A 21,458-nucleotide genomic window follows, 5' to 3' on the forward strand; every position below is an offset into this window, starting at 1 on the left:
TACAGTATATATATTTAAAAAAGGCATGTCCGATATTTTTTTGCCGATTCCAATACTTTGAAAATGACGTCATCGGACCCGATCAGGAATATAGCATTATCAGACAAGAATATTCGACAATGAAAATATGTTTAGACAATTTGGTTCTCAATTAGAAAATTAATCATGGCCGTCCTAGTTCCATTAAAAAATATAACAAGTGTTAGTGCAGGAGCACTATAAATATAAAACACAGTCTTGATGTTGGTGTAAAAATAATTGCTCACCTGTGCAGGCTGTGTAAGGCTCACAGGAGCGATGGTCTTATTCACCGTGGCTCCAGCTGGTCCCTGGACTCCTGAGACGACCTGTAAGTCACTTGAGGCTGCAAACAACGGGTAGAATGATTATAAAGGGCAGAGCGCTGCTCTCTTATCACAAGGTAATGATGGCCGCGTGCGTACCTGTAGCGGTACTTGTAATGAGCATGGGGGTGGGCTGCAGCGCGGAGGTCAGCTGAGCGGGTGTCGTGGCGCTGACCGATGAGGTGATTGCCACTTTGTCGACAGGCACGTCTTGCTGCACGCTAAACTGGTTGTTTGAGGGAGGCAGAGCTTGAGCTTGTGCCTGAGCTTGCGCCTGCACTTGAGCCTGAGCTTGAGTGGGCTGCTTGACCTGCAGCAGGATGCTTTGCTGAATCTAGAAGCACATAAGCACAACAAAATGAGATCTAAATCAAAAGCACATAACCACACCCTCCAACTTCCCAACTACAGCACAAAATCTAAACATACGTAAGTGGAACTTTGTGTGTGTTCGTTCTGTATGGACTCCGAAACGGCTCAACTGATTTTCTTGAAAATTTACATATTTGTACTAAACTGGTACCTCTACATACGAAGTTAATTCGTTCCAGGACCCTAAGTCAAAATGGTCGTATGTCGAGCAGGATTTTCCCATAAGAATACAATATAATCACATTAATTCGTTCCACAGCCCAAAAACCTACACGAAATCCTTAATGAATTCTGCTGGTACTATTACAAATGGCAATTACCTATAGCAAAACAAATAAATTATAAATAAAAATCGGAATACCGTATTGGCCCGAATATAAGACGACCCTGATTATAAGACGACCCCCTCTTATTCAAGACTCAAGTTTGAAAAAAAGACTTTTTGAACACCAAATTAATTTTTATACAGAAAATAATTACAGTACATCTGAAACAAATGATTATAACAATATATTTGAGAGAAAAAGCATGTTATTTTGCCTCATTCAAATCTTAATATCTGAACATTTAAATATGTAAACTAAAGTGCAATCACATTTGTAAATGAATGGCTTCTGGTTTTTGAAATGTAAATAAACCAATCTATTGTGATAAAACAACAAAATTGCAATAACTGCATTAACCATCAAAGTGAGGTCTAACTATAACTGTAGTCTTGAAATAAATCTGAATAAAGAAAAACATTGCAATAAAATAATGCAAACTTGAGAGTAGCTGAGATCTGTCGTGACAGAACATCGCTTCAATGATATCTGGCGCCATCTAGTAGAGGTGTGCAAAATTTCCGATTCTTAGATTATTCGCGATCCGGCCGTGGAAGATTCGAGAACGATTCACAAACATCCAAATTCAGATTATTGAAATATGCGAAGTAAAGCGGAAGTACACAACACTCAGCGCGCCGGGCGGTCTTCGGGACGGAACGGAGCGAGAATAGCTAAACATCATGCTTCCCATTACCCGGCCCCACAGGTAATGCCAATGCTCAACTCACGGCTCTAGCTCAACTCATGCAACGAGATAAAAAAACACAACAACATACCTGACTACTGCCGAAAAGCTGCTACAAAGTACATCCATATAATATTACAGTGGATATCATTTATATAGGACTAGATGCACTATAGATTTGGTAGTGTTAGCAGCACGGCCGCCATCTTAAAGCAGTACACTTCCCTGCAAGGCTGTTGTAGCGAACCTTCCAAGCAAACCTAACTAACTTTTTATCTAAAATACTCCTAAATCGGTAAAATGTTGACTTGAATCTATCTTTAAAATAGTTTTAAAACTTTCACATGTCGAAAGAAGACAAAAGGGAAATTATGGAATAACGGGAGCAATTTTAACAAATTTAACGGTTGATTCACAACATTAAATTAATTGAATGTAGTTTAAAGCTGCTGATACAGAATGGGGACTAGAGTTTTTTTATTTAATGTTATGTTTGGATATTTGTTTACTGCTATATGTCAACTTGATACTGAAATGGTAGTGTGGTTTAGCCTGAGAGTATTTTTGAACAATTTTGGAACTAATGTACAAAACATTTAAAAAAAAAAAAAAAAAAAAAAAAAAGGAGGGGGGTGCATCAATAATCGTTTTATAATTGAATCGGAGCCTCTGAATCGTAATCGTAATCGAATCGTTAGGTGCCCAAAGATTCCCAGCTCTACCATCTAGCGTCGTGAATGGGTATAATGTCTACACCGCGAATCTAAGACAACCCTCACTTTTTCAGTCTTATTTCAATGCAAAAAAAAACACCGTCTTATATTCGGGCCAATACGGTGATAATATCATACTAATTCCTGTAATAGTGTAACGAATCTGGTTCTAATGCGGCGGATGTTTTTTTCCTATACCTGAACGCACCGCGTGGCTAACGTGGCGGCTGAGAGTTTACTTTAGCTTTCAATGTTTTCTTGAGAACACCGTCAACTTTGGCGGCCAGGAGGCGTTTTGTGTTGGATAAGTTCTAAGATAAATGATAAAAAACTGACGAAGCTGGCGATTTATTTGATGATGTTACCACAATAATAATTGTCATCTTAACTTATAAAGACTGGCGAACGGTGGTCGGAGGAGGACCGTGGAGATGTATTGTTGAGCCAGTTCATGGATGCGCAGCCCATATTTGTCTATAATTTGCATCGTCATTTCAGTGGTGTCACCTTATTCCTTGTTTGACCAACTGTACCAAGCTTTTCGAAACCTGTGTTGACTTCTCTCACAAGAAAATTTGCCGTGTGTCCGTCTGCGTTGCTGTCATGTCGTCTATTTCGAGCATGTTGTCGGATGTAGAAACAAATGGCGAGTCAAATTTTATGTCGGATGTCGAAAAGATCGCATGTTAAAGCGATCGTATGTTGAGGTACCACTGTGTAAGCGTTTGCGAATGGTCTTAGGTAGGTTTAGAATCGAAAAACAACAAAGAACAACCAAAACTCCGGTGTCATAAAGTTGGATACGTCATAACCCGGAGACTAGGCATGTGCCTCGGCAGCTACCCTTCGCAAACATGTTTCACATGTGTGTTGGCCCTCCTCCTCTAAGCCGCGGCCGCCTGTAACTTTTCTCTAGCCCAAGTATTCCCATGCCAGCGATTTCGTTTCTTTGATGGGGGCCTGGCGTGGGGTGGGTATTGGCCACCCACCAGGCTTATAAAGCACTGTGTGAAACCCTGAATGCCAATCAATGAGTTAAATGAATAAGTTATTAAGGTTTAAGAACGTCAGGATGAATACTATTGGGCTGGTGCCAGTATGAGATTCTGACGGCATGATAACCTTAAGCCAAAATATCACGGTTTCACGGTATTGCAATTACAGCTCTAAAATGGGTCGGTTTTATATATTTGGGTTAAAAAAAAAACTTTTTTTCTATTGAACAGGATTTTTATTTTTCCAAAGCATATTAGTAAATTGGAACTTATGTATAGTGTTAAATTAAAATAAATAAAAAATATATAAATAAATAACAAATATTCTAAATAAAATAAATGTAGTCCTGTAGGTGAGCCTAAACACACAGCCCCAGCTCAACATTATTACAAACAGAACAAAAATACTTGAATTATTTTCCATATAAGGCACGTGTGTGACTCGTATCATGTTTACATTATACACACACTTTCTCAACAGACAGTTGCGAGAGAGGGGACAAAAAAAAAAAAAAAAAAACCCCACCACGATTTACCACCGCTAGACACACTAAACACGCTGGAGTTAACTCTCACAGCTGGTGGAAAACGTTCATAACTGTGTTTACTAACCTTTTATTATGTATAAATGCAAAATCATATTGGAGGTAAGCCTGTCGTGATAGATAATTCCGTTTATCGCACAGTAAATAAAAATGAAGGCAGTAATTTTCCCGCTGCGATTTATAGCCTCACATGCTTTTACGGCAGACGTGCTGTTAAAATTCGGCTTCCTTGTTACCAACTACACAATATGCTGTGACGAGGACTCACTCTGTTTTATTGACTTCTGGGTATGTTCGTTTATACATTTGAGTTTGAGTGACCATCATTCAATGGAGAGAGGCGGGGCCGAGTGCACTGTTGGCGCACAGCAACCCACAGCAGAGTAAGGAAGACAAAAATCGATGGAAAATCCTGATTCCCAAGCCAAACACCACGGCCCTGGTGTGGGAATATTTTGATTTTAAACCAAATGAAAATGGCGAGGCAACCAAAAAGGATGAACCAGTCTGCAAATCCCTTTGGAGGTTTTTTCAACAAAGAGGCCCAACACAACAAATCTACATGCTCATTTGAAACACTATCACCCTCCTTAGTTTTCACTGCTTGGTAAGAAAACATCGCAACAAGCGGTGCCTTCCTTGACACGTCATTCGACAATTACAGAGGTGTCTGCTTGATGTGACAAATACAAACGAGACCGCTAAAAATGACTATTTAATGATGTTTGTTACTTATTGGTTAGAGCTGGAATCTTTGGGCACCTAACGATTTGATTACGATTACGATTCAGAGGCTCCGATTCGATTATAAAACGATTATTGATGCACCCCCCCCTTTCTGTTTTTTTTTTTTTTTTTTTTTTTTTTAATTAAATGTTTTGTACATTAGTTCCAAAATTGTTCAAAAATCCTCTCAGGCTAAACCAAACTACTATTTCAGTATCAAGTTAATATATAGCAGTAAACAAATATCCAAACATAACATTAAATAAAAAAACTCAGTAACAGTAAATAAACTCCAGTCCCCATTCTCTAACAGCAGCTTTAAACTACATTCAATTAATTTAATGTTGTGAATCAACTGTTAAAGTTGTTAAAATTGCTCCCGTTATTCCATAATTTCCCTTTTGTCTACTTTCGACATGTGAAAGTTTTAAAACTATTTTAAAGATAGATTTAAGTCAATATTTTACCGATTTAGGAGTATTTTAGATAAAAAGTTAATTAGGTTTGTTTGGAAGGTTCGCTACAACAGCCTTGCAGGGAAGTGCACTGCTTTAAGATGGCGGCCGTTTATAACTTTGTAGCAGCTTTTCGGCAGCAGTCAGGTATGTTGTTGTGTTTTTTTATCTCGTGGCATGAGTTGAGCTAGAGCCATGAGTTGAGCATGTGCATTACCCGAGGGGCAATGAGAAGCATGATGTTTAGCTACTCTCGCTGCGTTCTTCCTCGTTGCGCCCCGAAGACCGCGCGGCGCGCTGAGTGTGTTGTACTTCCGCTTTACTTGGCATATTTCAATAATCGGAATTTGGATGTTTGTGAATCGTTCTCGAATCTTCCACGGCCGAATCGCGAATAATCTAAGAATCGGAAATTTTCCGCACCTCTATTATGGGTTACTTATTGAAGCCAAATGTTTGTTACTGCTACTTAATAACTATTTTTCTCTGTTGAAGTGCATTTGTTTGTGTTAGTACAACTTTATACCTCTGTGCCAAAACGCTTAAATTACTGAAGTGCAATTTTATTTTTATTTAAAAAAAAAAAAAAAAAAAAAAAGACATTTTATTTTTGGGGTGTTTCTGTGCGGTAATAATATTATTGTCTTTTACTTAAATGGCAAATGGACAGTATTTAAATAGCGGATTTATCTACATTGTTACAATGCCCAAGGCGCTCTACATTAGCACACATTCACACTGCCAACCCATAGGGGGCAAATTAGGCTGCAGTGCCCTGCCCAAGGGCCCTTCGACAGTGTGCTGGGCGCTCTACATTAGCACACATTCACACTGCCAACCCATAGGGGGCAAATTAGGCTGCAGTGCCCTGCCCAAGGGCCCTTCGACAGTGTGCTGGGCTGGGCATCGAACCACTGACCCGCCGGTCCCAGGACAACTTGAGCTACCGACTGCGCCACAGCCGCTCCACCTAAAGGAGGCATGGTCTATTATTTTTAGTTGTAGTTTCATAAAAAGTACTTTTGTTTTTAAGTGTAAACATTTATTGCATTTAAATGGGTGTACTTGATCTATTAATATGTATTGTATTCTCACTGTGTTATTGTAAATAGGCTTGAAAAAAAAAATGGGGGGGGGGGGGGGGGGGGGCACAATAATATCACATATCACAATAATTTATGAGCTAATTTATCGCCCACTAAAATTTGTTAGCGCGACAGGCCTAATGGCGTACCGCAAGCAACACGTCACTTCCGCTCATTAATATTCATGACATTAGCTACTGTTACTAAGTAGGGACAAGCCACCGTTTGTCCCTCATAGGAAATGAATGGAAATTGTGTACGAAGGAGATGTTTACAGAGCTAAACCTACCAATTCTCTCCGAAAATGATGTGCCTTGTGCAGGGGTTGCGTTAACCGAATATTTTCCGTCGTTGACCGTTTTTTTAAAACGGTGACGGAAAAAAATGAAGTCCATCCGTCATTTTGACAGGTTGCAATTCACACCCCAGACCACAGGATGGCGAGTGAGCATATTAATCAGCTATTGTCTCTCTTGATGCATGACGTCATTGGCCTTACCCGGAAAAATGTCCAAACTAGCATTCAGGTGTAGCAAACACGGAAACGTTAGGAAGCTTTGGAGAGCATTGTCTAAGGCTACGTTCATTCTACAGGTCTTAATGCACGAATCCAATTTTTTCGTGCTTTTCCGACTCGAGTCAGGCATTAACTTGACGGTCTGAACGGGACAAGTCGCATAGAAGTGGACCATTTCAAATCCGATCTGGGTCATTTTTGTATGTGGTTCAAATCCAATCTGGGCCACATTTTTCCAGACTGTCGCGGCGGTCTGTACCGTCCAGTGTCCCAAATCCGATTTCAGCTGTGCGTTATTAGCGCCTAGCTTGCAGTGAACACGGGAAGGGCCGGGCTTGACAACAGTCATAACAAAATAAAAATGGTTTGAGGATAAGCATGAGAATGATCGGTTTTCTCTCTGATCTATGTGAGCTATATTTCAACATTTCCTACACGGCCGAGAGTCGGGAGAGGGGTCTGGCTGCAGCCCGTCCTGGAGAGTCGGGGAAAACTGCCCGTATGTGTGTGTGACATGCACGGACAGTGCGTGCATGCTATCGATCCATATAAACAGTGAATATAAGTCTAAACAGGGATTATTTATGTCTGTTATTTGTCTCCTCCTTTTGAAAAGCAAAATATGATATCCCTGGAATGACGGATGACTTGTCATTTGTTTTGATGCTTCTGCGCACCGGCGCGTGTCGGACTGCGAATCAGAGCGCATGCGTAGTACTTGAATGGTCTCAATGGACAAAAGCAGTCTGAACGGGCATGCCAAAAAAACGGATATGACCAAAAAAAATCGGATTTGTGCATTAAGACCTGTAGTATGAACGTAGCCTAATTGAATGAGCAGGGACAAACAGCTTGGAGTCAGAAGTACATGCGCTATTCTCAAACCTGAAAGCACACAGAGTCTTGGATGACAAATCAACAGAGCAGAGAGTAGACACAACATGGCTGGTAGTTTCTTCAATGTATTCAGAGTTGAGTAAGTAACGCACCGCTTTTGACCAACACTGCTATTGAATATGTCATTATTATCATTTTAAAAATTTAAGTGACGGGTAAAAATAGATTATGGCCGGATTTTTATGACCCTGTCAGTCAAAATGACAGACAACGAAAAAGTCAAGCGCAACCTCTGGCCTGGTGCCAAATTGACTAGAAAAGATGTGGAAGACCATAAAAATGTTCAGTTAAAGAGATGGCTTTAGTGTCGAAGGCTGAAAAAGACAAAAAAAACGAGCCGACCTAAGCATAGCTTTAGCTTTTTAATCGACGCGACTGACAATGACATTCTCCTGTTTTAACAAGCTATCCTTTACCATCAGCCCTGTCTTTCTTATATATCCTCTGGTTGTCCTAAGTCTCTTACCATTCTTGGGGGTACTTTAGTTAGCTTAGTGAAGCGATCGCAAATGCTACTCAGTGACAGCCAACGAACACTTTTAATTTTTTCATTGTTAACAAATCTTAATTCGGTAACTATGTGAGTACAAACCTGGTGGAGCTTTTCCAGCAGCTGCTTCTGCTGCAACGAGGGCTGACTGATGGCCGACAGCGTCTGGATTTGCGAACCCAACAGCGCCAAGTGCTGCTGCTGATCCGCAGTCAGGCTGTGGATGGGCCCCTGTGCTTTTAACACAGCGGGAACCGGCGTGGCGGCGGCGAACGAGTGCGTGAGCGAGGGCTTGGGCGACCGGGACATGGGGGGCTGATCCTGCTGTTGGTAGGGTGCCGGTTGAGAGGAGGGCCGCGGTTGGGACAGGAGTTGTACTTGGATTGGAGTTGACTGCGGTTGCGCCACTTGGGGCTGTGAGGGGGACTCGGTGACTTGGTTGTGGACGATAAAGAGAGGCGGCGGGTGGGATGACGGCGTGCAAGAGCGGGAAGGAGTTTGCGATGGCGGCTGGGGCTGCGAGGGAGGACGTGACTGCTGTTGGTGTGGAGACTGGATTTGCTGGCTCAGAGTCAGCGGCGACTGCGAGGGCTTGGGGCTGTCGGACACAGGGGGCGCCGTGGCGTGACTGGTCAGGGCTGGCGAGGGGGACATGCCTTGAATTTTCAACGGCTGCTGGTGCCCACTGGAGGGTACCTGTGGAGGTGGAAAATGTCAATTCAACACTTTTGGATTACAAAAAAACTACAAAATCCAATTTCTGTAGAAAGCTGAAGAGCTGATAGCGAACTAAAATGCAGAGCAATTACTTAAGAGTTGACATTTACAACATAAAACTTGAAGGTCGAGTAAATGTGAAATTTCAATTCATCTGGCCATTTGGAAAATGTGGGAGTTTTTGGAATTTTAGAAATAATCCAGCATATTCCACTAACTCATACACTGCCATTGACAGCGATAGATGTCAAATTTATGTGTTTTTGAAATGACGAATACCACTTTTATTCTAAAATAAATTGTATTAATATGAATAAAATTTAAATCAAATTTTTGGAGTCTTCAATGAAATACCAAGGACTAGAAAAATCACAACAGTTACTGTTTTTTATCCTTAAAGGGAACCTCAGACCTAAAGACTTGTAAGCTCTTAAAAGCAACAATTGTTCTTGTTTACCAAAACATGTTATTATTGCCATTGATTTAGTACATGTTTTGTGCTATGGAGGCCGCCATGTTTTATGCCTGCTGGGGTCGATGATGCGCTTGGACTGGACTGGGAGAATAGCTGTGCTAGCAAGCGAAGCTAGTATGACGAATGGCATGATTTTGTCACATTCTGCTGCTAGTAAGATTATTTTGTTACAGAGATGAGTTCCTAACGTCGTTTTTTTTTTTTTTGTCTACCTCTCACCGCGGTTACGCAATTCCTATGTTATTCTTGTCTGCTTGCCGTCAGACGTGAGCCGCATTTTCTAATTCCGTGGTCAAGCGAGCCGCACTTTCTTTTCAGTTGTGTTTCCCTTTTAGGTTTAACCGCACAGACAGACAACGCATGTGGGTCGCGATTGCTTTATGAGGAAAATCATGACTGACGTCACGCAATGTCCTGTGGTCTACATGCTCGTCTTTTGCACGGGAAATGCGGGTTGGAATCCTAATGGAGACAGTCATTTAATTGCTTTTGCTGCTCGTTTTGTGAAATATCGACAGTGCCATCTTGTTCATCACTTTGCCGCTCGGGGTTCAAATTCAAAGGGCAGAACCGACATGTTTATGTATTTAACGAGTGACACTGTGGAAGTACGGCAGCGCTACCCAGTGACGTCACCACCCAGAGTGCATTGCGTCGTCAACAACAATGGCGACCTACTACTTTAACCAATTCTTCAAATTTTATAAAAATGAAACATTAAGAGGGGTTTGAATATCAAACTATTATAACTCATACTGAGATTTAGCTTTCTTTTAGAACGACAAGTCTCTGTCGGCGGTTCCTAATTAAAAAAAAAAAAAAAATGTATAACATAACAAATATGAATAGACTTCATAATATATTGACGGGACACGCACGCAGCGATCTAACGCCGGATTTAAGGTTGGAAAAAGTACGAAAGCTGTACCGCATGCAAACAGAAAGGATTGTCTCTGGAGTGATTTATTCGAGGATTCAAGGTAATTATTATATTTTTCGTACCATGCATGCGTTTTGAAACGTGAAAAAAATCAATGGGAGAAATTAGCCGCTACAGCATTGGCATCCTACTTCGCAAAATTTACGTAAAATAAATGCTATCTGTCCAGTTTTTTGCTTTTAGACAAGAATCAAGACTGTTTTACGTCCATATCTAAAAAGAATTGATGGATTTAAGCATTTATTCACAAGAATTTTCATTGTAAAAAGTTCTTTGTGGTGCTAAGGCGGCTGTCACATTGGTATATGGAGAGTATTTATACAGCGTATTTATCTACATGGTTACTATGCCCAAAGCACTTTACATTAACACACATTTACCCAATCACGCACACGTTCATACTAGAGCTGTCAAAATTATCGCGTTAACGGGCCGTAATTAATTTTTTCAATTAATTACGTTAAAATATTTGACGCAATTAATGCACATGCCCCGCTCAGATTAAGATGACAGCAGTGTAATGTCCGCTTGTTACTTGTTTTTTGTTGTTTGGCGCTTGGGTCCTAATGACTTTATAGGTTTGGGGAAGTGAGCATGGTGTAATGACATCAACAATGGCGGGCTCCTAGTTTATTTTTTGATTGAAAATTTTACAAATTTTAATAAAACAAAAACATTAAGAGGGGTTATAATTAGGGCTGTCAAAATTATCGCGTTAATGCGCGGTAATTAATTTTTTAAATTAATCACGTTAAAATATTTGACGTAATTAACACACATGTCCCGCTCAGACAGCATTCTGCCTTTTGGTAAATTTTACAGCAAGGCTTTTTATGCTGTCTAACAGTGAACTCTTGTGGTCGCTTTGCGACATGGTTTATTGTTGTCTTGCCAGTTATGGCTGCAGGACGTCTCGGGCTGACGCCTACGTTGTAATGTTGTGCTTATGTGATCCTTGGACAAGATTTGTCCGTAAGTATGGTTGTTGTAAATAATGTACATATTATGTTAGTAAGCGAAATGTTATATTTTTTGTATGAGACGCTTTTTGTTTATGTTTTGTGAACCTGTATAGCGTGCTAAGCTAACGTTGTTGCTAATGCAATGCTTGTGTACTTTTTTTTTTTTGTAGTTTTACGACGGTCTAAAGAGGACAATGGTTTGAGGCCATTTTATTAATAAATCAGATGAAAAAGTCTGATGAAAAGAAGTCTGATTATTATGGCGTTGTTCACTAGCTGTCTAGCTTTGGAAAAAGTAGACGCTTCGGAGTGAGGACAGCATAGACAGATCTAAATGACAGTAGAGTGAAATGCCCACTACAGTCCGTATATACCGTATGTTGAATGTATATATCCATCTTGTGTTTTATCTTTCCATTCCAACAATTTATTTTACAGTATATATATATAATTTACAGAAAAATATGGCATATTTCATAAATGGTTTGAAATGCGATTAATTGCGATTAATTACGATTAATTAATTTTTAAGCTGTAATTAACTGGATTGAAAATTTTAATCGTTTGACAGCCCTAGTTATAATATAAAATTTCTATAACTTGTACTAACATTTATCTTTTAAGAACTACAAGTTTTTCTATCCATGGATCGCTTTAAGAGAATGTTAATAATGTTAATGCCATCTTGTTGATTTATTGCTATAATAAACAAATACAGTACTTATGTACCGTAAGTTGAATGTATATATCTGTCTTGTGTCTTATCTTTTCATTCCAACAATAATTTACAGAAAAATATGGCATATTTTAGAGATGGTTTGAATTGCGATTAATTACGGTTAATTAATTTTTAAGCTGTAATTAACTTGATTAAAAATTGTAATCGTTTGACAGCCCTAGTTCATACACCAATGGTGCTGCTGCCATGCAAGGTGCTGCCAACCCATTGGGGGCAAATAAGTGTTCTGTGCCTTGTCCAAGGGCACTTCGACAGTGAGCAGTCCTAACCTGGAATCGAACCGCAGACCCTTTGGTCCCAGGATAACTCGAGCTAAGTATAACACCATAACCATAACACCATATCACTGCTGCCCCATTGGCCTAAAGGCTAGCATCACATTCTACAGATTTACATAAAATAAATGCTAACTGCCCGTTTTTTTGCTTTTAACCAAGAATCGAGACTGTTTTACGTCCATATCTAAACAGAATTCGGGGATTTAAGCATTTATTTCCAAGAATTTTCATCGTAAAAAGTTTTTCGTGTATCACATTCGACATATTTACATAAAAATAAATATTAACTGCCCGTTTTTTTTTTTGCTTTCAACCAAGAATCTAGAAAGCTTTGTGTTCATATCTATAAAAAATTCAGGGATTTAAGCATTTATTCACAAGAATTTTCATTGTAAAAAGCTCTTTGTTGTGATAAGGCAGCGCCACAGTGGCTTAAAGGCTAGCATCACATTCAACGTACGTAAAATAAACAATAACTGCCTGGTTTTTTTTTTGCTTTCAACCAAGAATCGAGACTGTTTTACAGTCAGATCTATAAACAATTCAGGGATTGAAGCATTTCTTCACAAGAATTTTCAACAGAAAAAGCTCTTTGTGTTTCCACACGGTCAGCTCTGACGGAGATAGGCCCCCTATGAATTGGCCCCGCGCCCCGTCAATACATTATAAAGCCTATGATTCAGGCATTTTAATCAGGCCCAACATGATTTTACACAGTTTATCATCTTGTAAATGTGTCGCATTAATTTACCATAAAATGGTACATTTAAATGCATGTATTATTAATATCATCATGTTTAAAAATGTAGATTTAACCCAAAACATTCAAATTCAAATCTATAGAATCCAAAATGTCTTTAAGAATTTTCAATTTTCAACGTAAAAAGCTCTGTTTCCACTCCGTCATCTTTGACGGGGATAGGCCACCAATGAATCAGCCCCGCGCCCCGTCAAAATATGATGGAATCTATTAAATATGTTATATTAAAGTAACAATAGTAAAATGGAGAACAACAGGCAAAATAGTAATAGTAATAGTTTTTCAGATGACTATATCGCCAAACAACAGGCTGTCAGAGTGAAGAAAAATACATATAAAATTGCGCCTGAGTATAAATCGCAGGGAGAGCCAAACTGAAAAAAGTGCGACTTATAGTCCAGAAAGTACTGTACACAATTGAGTGGAAAAACAAACAGCACAAATGTAAAAGCCTGAAAGCCCAATGATTGTACGTATTTTCCTTAAAATTAAGAAAAGAGTCATGATGATATGATTTTAATTAGGAGTGTATGTCACAATACGATACGGTTTGCGATACAAAGCTCACGATAACGATGATACCGCGATACAACAATTATCGAAACATTGGTCAGGAAATCATTCTAGGATATTCTAAAAACAACTAATAAACAGAAAAACAAGCTTCTGCTGTGAACTGATGACTTTATCACTAGCAGACGTCCAATCCGTTTGAAGTGGGAGGGATGGCAGCGAATGATTCGTTCATTCGCTGCCACCCTCCCAGGATTGAACGTCTATGACCGTCAGTAGCAGCCAATGCCAGGCAATGTGGTGATTTTGGGCCATTAAAGGTCATTTACCTGTTTTTTCCAGTTACTTTTTGTTGATTTTAGGGTATTTTATGGGTCACTTCTAGAGGCGAGCGAAATTTCCGGTTCTTAGATTATTCGCGATGCGGCCGTGGAAGAATAGATAACGATTCACAAACATCCAAATTCCTATTATTGAATTATACCAGGTTAAGCTGAAATAAAACAGTCAACGCAGTCTTCAGGACGCAATGAGGAACAAACTGAGAGTAACTATCATGTTCAACTCATGCCGCTAGATTACAAAAAAAAAAAAAAAAAAAAAAAAAACACCTGACTGCGGCCGTCAGCCGCTACAAACAGCGCCCAGTTGCTAGTTGCTACAAACATACGGCAACATACGGCTATGGTAGATATCACAAATATCTAGAACTAGATGTGAAATGACAGACGACGGCAGTGTTAGATCATATACCAAGAACTAGATGCGAAATGACTTTCCCGCGCTAGTAAACAGGCGCCATCTTAAAGCAGTACACTTCTCTAGAAGGCTCTGTTGTAGCGAACCTTATTACTTTTTATCTAAAAAAAATAAATAAATAACAATAAAAAAACAGATCGTCGAAATCTTGACTTCAGTCTATCTTTAAATGATGAAAGTTTTAAGACTTTCACATCGAAAGTAGACAGAAGGAAAATTTTGGAATAACGGGAGCAATTTTAACAACTTTAACGGCTGATTCACAACATTAAATTAATTGAATGTAGTTTAAAGCTGCCGATACAGAATGAGGACTTCAGTATTTTATTTATTGTTTTTAACGGTCAACTTGATACTGAAATAGTAGTTTGTTTAGCCCGAGAGGATTTTTCAACAATTTTGGAACTAGTGTGAACTAGTGAACTGCGTGTTTTTCTGCTTGTCTAAGGAATCACCGCCTAGTAAACGAACCCAAAAACCTTCCTGAGAATCGTTAACATTGATTAATCAAAATGGTGAAGGCATATGTGGCGGTTGGTTGCAGCAACAGAAGATAAACGGTCATTTTAATAGTTGCTGTGTGCCCATTGTTAAAAGGGCAAATCTCTAAAGCAGCACGGTTTGTTTATCTCGGTCTATGATGCGTTTATGTCGACAGCTGTCAGACAGCGCGAAAACATCAATATGATGCCGACACGATCGCAGACATCATCAGACTGAGACTACGAAGCTCGTCGCCACGGTCGCGCAACAAGAAGGTGAGCGCAACAACAGGTGTTGTGCCGAAAAATAGCCGCCCTGCGTGAAATGTCTCCCCTGACCGGAGCGCCCACACGGAAACAACTTTCTTGTACCGTGAATATGTATTATTTTACTTTGCTTGAACTAATAAATGTCATACCTGTGTGATTGTCATTGGGATATGGTCGTGAAAACCTGTAGACTAATACATTTCTGTTCAAAGATGGTTATGTGGCCCAGTCCACGATTTGTTACTAAAATACAGTACTAATATTTTGTGTAATTTAATAATTTAAAACTGATCTTACAGTCGTAAATCCATTACTGTAATGCGCCCATGAAAACATTTGATGTTTTCACGTCAATAAAGCGTTATAAATAAGCACTCCCGTCAGTTGGGACATTTCACGCGTGGCAGCTATTTTTCGGCACACACCGGCCCGTTGTCGATCAAGTTTCATTTTACAATCGTGACAACGGTGAAGCTCAGCTGACCAAATGTTGGTTTATATTCAGGCAGGTGCCGATCTTGGGTACCCGACTCCTCATCATGACATAAACTGGAGTATGATTGGAAATTTTGTGGTCTCAGGACGAATTCTGACGCACAGGACGGGACCGGACGGGAGGAAACATCGGTTTCGGCATCAAATATGGATCTAGTGACTGGATCGACCGAAACTTTTCCAAATAACCGCTTTTATGCAACTCATCCAATGAGTTTACAGCGTCTGAAAGCACCGGGGCTTCCATTATTTGCAAGTGAATCCACCTTTACAAACTGCGATCATTGACAATACAACACACAATGACGGACAATATGGCGGCACAATACAGCGATCACGTGACCGTGTGACGTTGGTGATTGGGGTCTATAGGCAGTGAATCAAACTCAACAGGAAATGACCTGGAAATGCCCTAAAATGAACAGCAAGTGACCTATAAATGCCCTGAAAATCTGACAGAATGACTGTGAATGCTCTGGTTTTGAATGAACAAACGTTCCCATCTAAATGGATTGGGTGTCGAGCACCGTCAAGGCAGCCTTTGAGTTAACTGAGACACGATTATAGTGGAAGATTTTGGTAGCAATTTGTTAGTTCGTTTTTTTTCTTTTCTTTTTTTCTTTTTTTTTTAAGACATTGACACGTTCTTGAAATGATATCTCGATTCTTGCAGGAGCATATCGATAACCTTTTGGGATACAAAGTATCATGATATATCACCATTTGACTAATCCAGTTGCGGGTTCCTTCCTAATCTGACTCAAGTGTCGCGATGGATAATAGCCTTGGTTTCATGCAGCATAGCCAGTTCTAATTGATTAGTTCGTGACAGCAAGTGAGTTGGTTGAATTGGATTAATTATTAGTCATAGATTTAATTTTAAACCACTTTCCATTTCATGCTTTTTTAAAAGGTTAGCTCCTTATTATTACACAGTAAGGAAGATAGACAGCAAAAGAAACTGAATAACAGAAGCCCCCCTACCTCAAAAATGTTCTTAATTGCCGATATGAACTACTGGTACTACGTTGGCTCATGCTTTCACACACAGCAAAGCAGTTTTAGTAACACACACAAGCTGCAAGCGTGTTAGCTGGTTGCGCGCTACAATACATAGACATTCAAGCAAGGACTACAAATAGCACGGCAGCTAAGGGGAAAAGGGAATATCATGTCTAAGGGCTGTGGCGGCAGTAGCAAGTGGATGGGGGCTTAACGTAGCGGGCGCGTCTACCTGCTTGACCACTGGGGGGCTCTGACCCACCAACGAGTCACTTAATTGGGCCGGAGAGGTGACACTGGCGCTGTTGACGATTACGGACGCCGGGACGCCCACAGAGGGGGTGAAATCACTCTCTCTGTTCTCTGGCTAAATAGTTTACCATTTCCGAGGCCAAAAAGGAGAGAAGGAATGACAGGGGGTTGGATGAGAAGCAGAATGCTGAGCCAGAGAGGTCAGTCAAAGGCTGTGTTCAGAATCAGTCACTTGTTCAGTCGTCCCTAATCGCTGAATAGGGATTTTATATCGTGTAGGGCTGCAACACATTATTTTGATGGTCGACTAATCGGCTCTTACATAAATTACATTTGCTGTTCTATTACTCTGGCCTGAGCATTTTAGCGGTAAATGTGCATGGGAACTAAAAACTAGGCTCTGATTTTGATATATTACAAGGATAGTTGGTCTTCTTTCATCGAGAATGACAGAAAATACAAGATATTTACTGTTAAGTGGCTTAAAGAAGAGGATCTGGACAATTTTTGGCTAAAACTTGGCGGCTTGGGGCAATAGAGGCCGAAGCCACCGTGTAATATCAAAGTGAGGTTTTAGTGTTGCCTGCCATGGGCAATGAAAACAAAAAAATACCGTATTGGCCCGAATATAAGACGGCCCTGATTATAACATCCTCTTTTTCAAGACTCAAGTTTGAAAAAAGACTTTTTGAACACCAAATTAATTTTTATACAGAAAATAATTACAGTACGTCTGAAAGATGATTATAACAATATATTTGAGAGAAAAAGCATGTTATTTTGCCTCATTCAAATCTTAATACCTGAACATTTAAATATGTAAACTAAAATGCAATCACATTCGTAAATGAATGGCTTCTGGTTTTTGAAATGTATATAAACCAATCTATTGTGATAAAACAACAAAATAGCAAAAACTGCATTTACCATCAAAGTGAAGTCTTAACTGTAACTGTTGTCTTGAAACAAATCTGAATAAGGAAAAACATTGCAATAAAATAATGCAAACTGGTTAAACTTGAGAGTAGCCGAGATCTGTAATGACTCATGACAGAACATCGCTTCAATGATATCTGGCGCCATCTAGCGTCGTGAATGGGTATAATGTCTAGACCGCGAATATAAGACGATCCCCACTTTTTCAGTCTTATTTCATTGCAAAAAACACCGTCTTATATTCGAGCCAATATGGTATATAAATGAAACAAAAAAATTAAATTGTAGTAAAATATATTTTTTTAAATATATAGATTTACGTAAAAAGTGTAAGCCATGTGTAATTTGTCCTGGACCTTCATATAATAAAGATATGTGATTAAAAAAATATTTAAAAGTGATTTAAACATAATTATAAAATGGGCATTATATATATATACAGTATATATTTCTATGCTTTTTGCAGATGATGTGGTGCTGTTGGCTTCATCAAGTCGTGATCTCCAACTCCAACTGGAGCGGTTCACAGCTGAGTGTGAAGCTGTCGGGATGAAAATCAGCACCTCCAAATACGAGATCATGATCTTTCATCGGAAGGTGGCGTGCCCTCTCCAGGTCAGGGACGAGATCCTGCCCCAAGTAGAGTTCAATTATCATGGGTTCTTGTTCACATGTGAGGGTAGGAGGGAGCGGGAGATCGACAGGCGGATCGGTGCAGCGTCTGCAGTGATACGGGCTCTGTACCGGTCCGTTGTGGTGAAAAAGGAGATGAGTCAAAAGGCGAAGCTCTCGATTTACCAGTCGATCTAAGTTCCTACCCTCACCTATGGTCATGAGCTGTAGACCGTGACCGAAAGAACAAGATCCCGGATACAAGCGGCCGAAATGAGTTTCCTCCGCAGGATATTCGAGCTCTCCCCTAGAAATAGGGTAAGAAGCTCGGTCATCCGGGAGGGACTTTGTGTCGAGCCGCTACTCTTCTGCGTTGAGAGGAGGCAGCTGAGGTGTCTCGGGCATTTGGTCTGGATGCCTCCTGGACACCTCTCTGAAGAGGTGTACCGGGAATGTCCCACCTGTGGGAGGACCCGGGGGCTACCCATGAGACCCTGGAGAGACTATGTCTCTCGGCTAGCCAGGGAACACTTTGGGATCCTGCCGGGGGAACTGGTTGTGGCTGGAGAGAGGGAAGTCTTTCCTGCTCCAGCTGTTGCCCCCCATGACTCAACCACAGATTTAGCGGTAGACAAAGTATGGATGGATATATATTTTTAAATCTCTTACAGCCTACAATATATCCAGCTAATGGTAACTTTTGGTGGTGTGATTTATAGAAGAGGAGAGGGAGAGTATTTTTAGTACAATATTTTGGTTAACAATGTCTTTAAATGATTATGGTTATCAAAATACTTGCTAATTCTTTCACTTGTTGACTATCCCATTGGCTAGTCATTTTTGAAAAGAACTGCAAAATGGCAAACTCATAATGAGCTAATATATAGGGAGTGATTCCCAACACAGCCCACTATACCACTCTGTCACAATGTTAATGAATGTTTCAGGACAAAGGACGAGAGTAGGAAGACACCGACCTGCTGCAGGAACATCTGTAGAGACTCCTGGCTCAGGATCATGCTGGAACCCTGGTTGGTAAACAGAAGTCTTCCTGGACTGTGCTGAGCCTGCTGAGGAACCAAGCCGACGGCGGTTAGCGACGAAGAGGTGGGGATGGACGGAGCTGATGACGACGCGACTGTGACCGCGGCGGTAGGTTGCTGCATGGCGATCATTGAGGCCTGCTGGGCAGCCTGGTCAGGGGAGGTCCCCAGTACAGTGACGCACTCTCCAGGCTGCCCTTGGGCCATTGTGGCCGCCACTGTGGTCGCACCGGTGCTGCTACTACTACTGCAATTGTTAATACTACTACTGCTGCTGCTGGGGACGCCACCTGGCTGAGCTTGCAGAGCAGTCTGAAGGCTGACCGCTGGGCTCAAGCCCTCAACCTGACCGAGCATTGTCAAGGAGTTCTGGATGGGCATGCCTTGGATGACTGTGGGACCGTGCCCCGAGACAGTATGGGTCTGCGCCTGGTTCTGCGTCTGAGGCAATGTGACCGGCATCTGGAACAGGGTTGGCGCGCCCATCTGGCCAGGCTGGAGTTGAATGGGTCCTGACAGAATGTGGGCAGCTCCGGGATGTCCCTGGGAGGTCAGCACCTGACCCAAGTTGATGTTCTGGTTCGCCGTTAAAATCTGGTTGGCAATGAGCTGCCCACCAGGGCCCTGGCTGGTTATGATGTGACCCCCGGGGTGTTGGGTAAGGATTTGACCACCTGCTTGCAACTGCGGAAGGAGGAACTGGTGATTCTGCCCTTGCAGAACCGTCTGAGAGGGAATCACGATGCTGCCTGATTGGTTTAACAAGTGCACGCTGAGCGGCTTCCCCGCTGCTTGTGCCGCTTGTTGCTTGAAGAGCGTTTGCTGGAACTGCGAACCTTGCGGGGTGGCTTGAGTGCCAAGTACAACGTTAGATCCTGGTTTTCCCGTAAGGAAAGTTACATTCTGAGCAGCAGAAACGGGAATTTGCTGCAGCCCGAGAGCCTTGGTGGCATCGTTTTGCAGGTTCGACGGTACCGTCTGGGGTTGCTGTTGCTGCGGCTTGAAGAGTTTTGTTTGGAGAGTGCCTCCCTGAGGAGGTTTAGGCTGAATGGGTGTTGGTGTGCGCTGGATAATCACGTTGTGCATAATTTGGCCTTGAGTTTGAGTCTGGGATGCCATTCCTGAACTCAAGGGCGTGCTTCCGAAGCCCAAAAGTCCAGCAGGAGCGGTCATGGTGCCGCCACTGGTGCTATTTGTACTGCTAACAACTGTGGCTGGTCCATTTAAAGCTGGAGATCCCAAAGTGGTTTTGTTGCTTTGGATGAGAAGTCCACCTCCTGGCGCACTGAGCCCTGTTTGAGTAGTCGCCCCAGAGACCTCCGGCGCAGACTGATGCAGCTGGTAGCCACCCATGGCTTTGGCCAGGATGGGCTGCCCCGACTGATTGATCGTCATGACCGTGGGTTGTCCCACAACCTGAATCTGTCCGATCCCCAAATGTCCAGACTGGCTTCCGTTAGGGAGCGTTTGAAGACTTGAAATTGGTTGAAGTGTCACGTTCCCAAGGCCCACAGGCTGCATGAACGGTTGAACACTGATGGCCTTATTCATGACTTGTGGTTGAAGCTGAAGGCCTTGTTGAGCCAGAACAGAGCCCAACATGTCTGCGGTTGCATTCGGTGGCGTACCGGTAGCGCTTTGGGCCGACCCTGGAAAGATCGCCGCTGTCCCCCCGACGCTTATACCTACACCGACCGCCGCACTCGCAGCCCCAGAGAGGCTGGCTTCGGGTAGTGTCTGAACAACCTGCGGAAGTCCTGGAATCTCAAAAGATTCCAGGTCCAGCTCTGCATTGGCTTCTTGTAAACTCTGCTCGGTGATGTTAGCCTCGGCCAAGCTCTGTTGCAGGATGTCACAGGGCTCGTGGTTCGTCCCGATGCCATTGCTCCCGCCTTCCCCGTCGGGGGAGCCGACCAGGATGTCATCATCCTCCAAGAAGTCCAGGTCAACACTGACTCTTGGCAGACCTGCCGCCTCATTGGCCGAGAGCTGGACTGTAGGCTGGACCTCTGGAACATGGCCCTTGAAGCGAGGAGTAAACAAGAAGATGGCTGAATTTAGGGACGGGATATC

The 21,458-nt window shown here is 41.7% G+C and overlaps 1 protein-coding gene across 7 annotated transcripts in view; it reads right to left on the bottom strand.

Annotated features, from left to right (window-relative positions):
* The window catches only part of LOC130911158 (BRD4-interacting chromatin-remodeling complex-associated protein-like), a 59,311-nt gene that overhangs the window by 19,643 nt on the left and 18,210 nt on the right, over positions 1-21,458 (bottom strand). For 6 of the 7 annotated variants that reach the window (XM_057828930.1, XM_057828927.1, XM_057828931.1 and 3 more), the window contains 5 exons: positions 19,320-21,407; positions 16,775-16,909; positions 8,253-8,846; positions 444-678; positions 267-364 (listed from right to left, as the gene is read on the bottom strand). In XM_057828930.1, coding sequence (XP_057684913.1) covers positions 267-364; positions 444-678; positions 8,253-8,846; positions 16,775-16,909; positions 19,320-21,407 — 3,150 coding nt within the window. The remainder of the gene's footprint in view (positions 1-266; positions 365-443; positions 679-8,252; positions 8,847-16,774; positions 16,910-19,319; positions 21,408-21,458) is intronic. The other variant, XM_057828933.1, reaches the window with a different exon arrangement.

Source organism: Corythoichthys intestinalis, unplaced genomic scaffold (genome assembly GCF_030265065.1).
Source record: "Corythoichthys intestinalis isolate RoL2023-P3 unplaced genomic scaffold, ASM3026506v1 HiC_scaffold_23, whole genome shotgun sequence".
NCBI lineage: Eukaryota > Metazoa > Chordata > Actinopteri > Syngnathiformes > Syngnathidae > Corythoichthys > Corythoichthys intestinalis.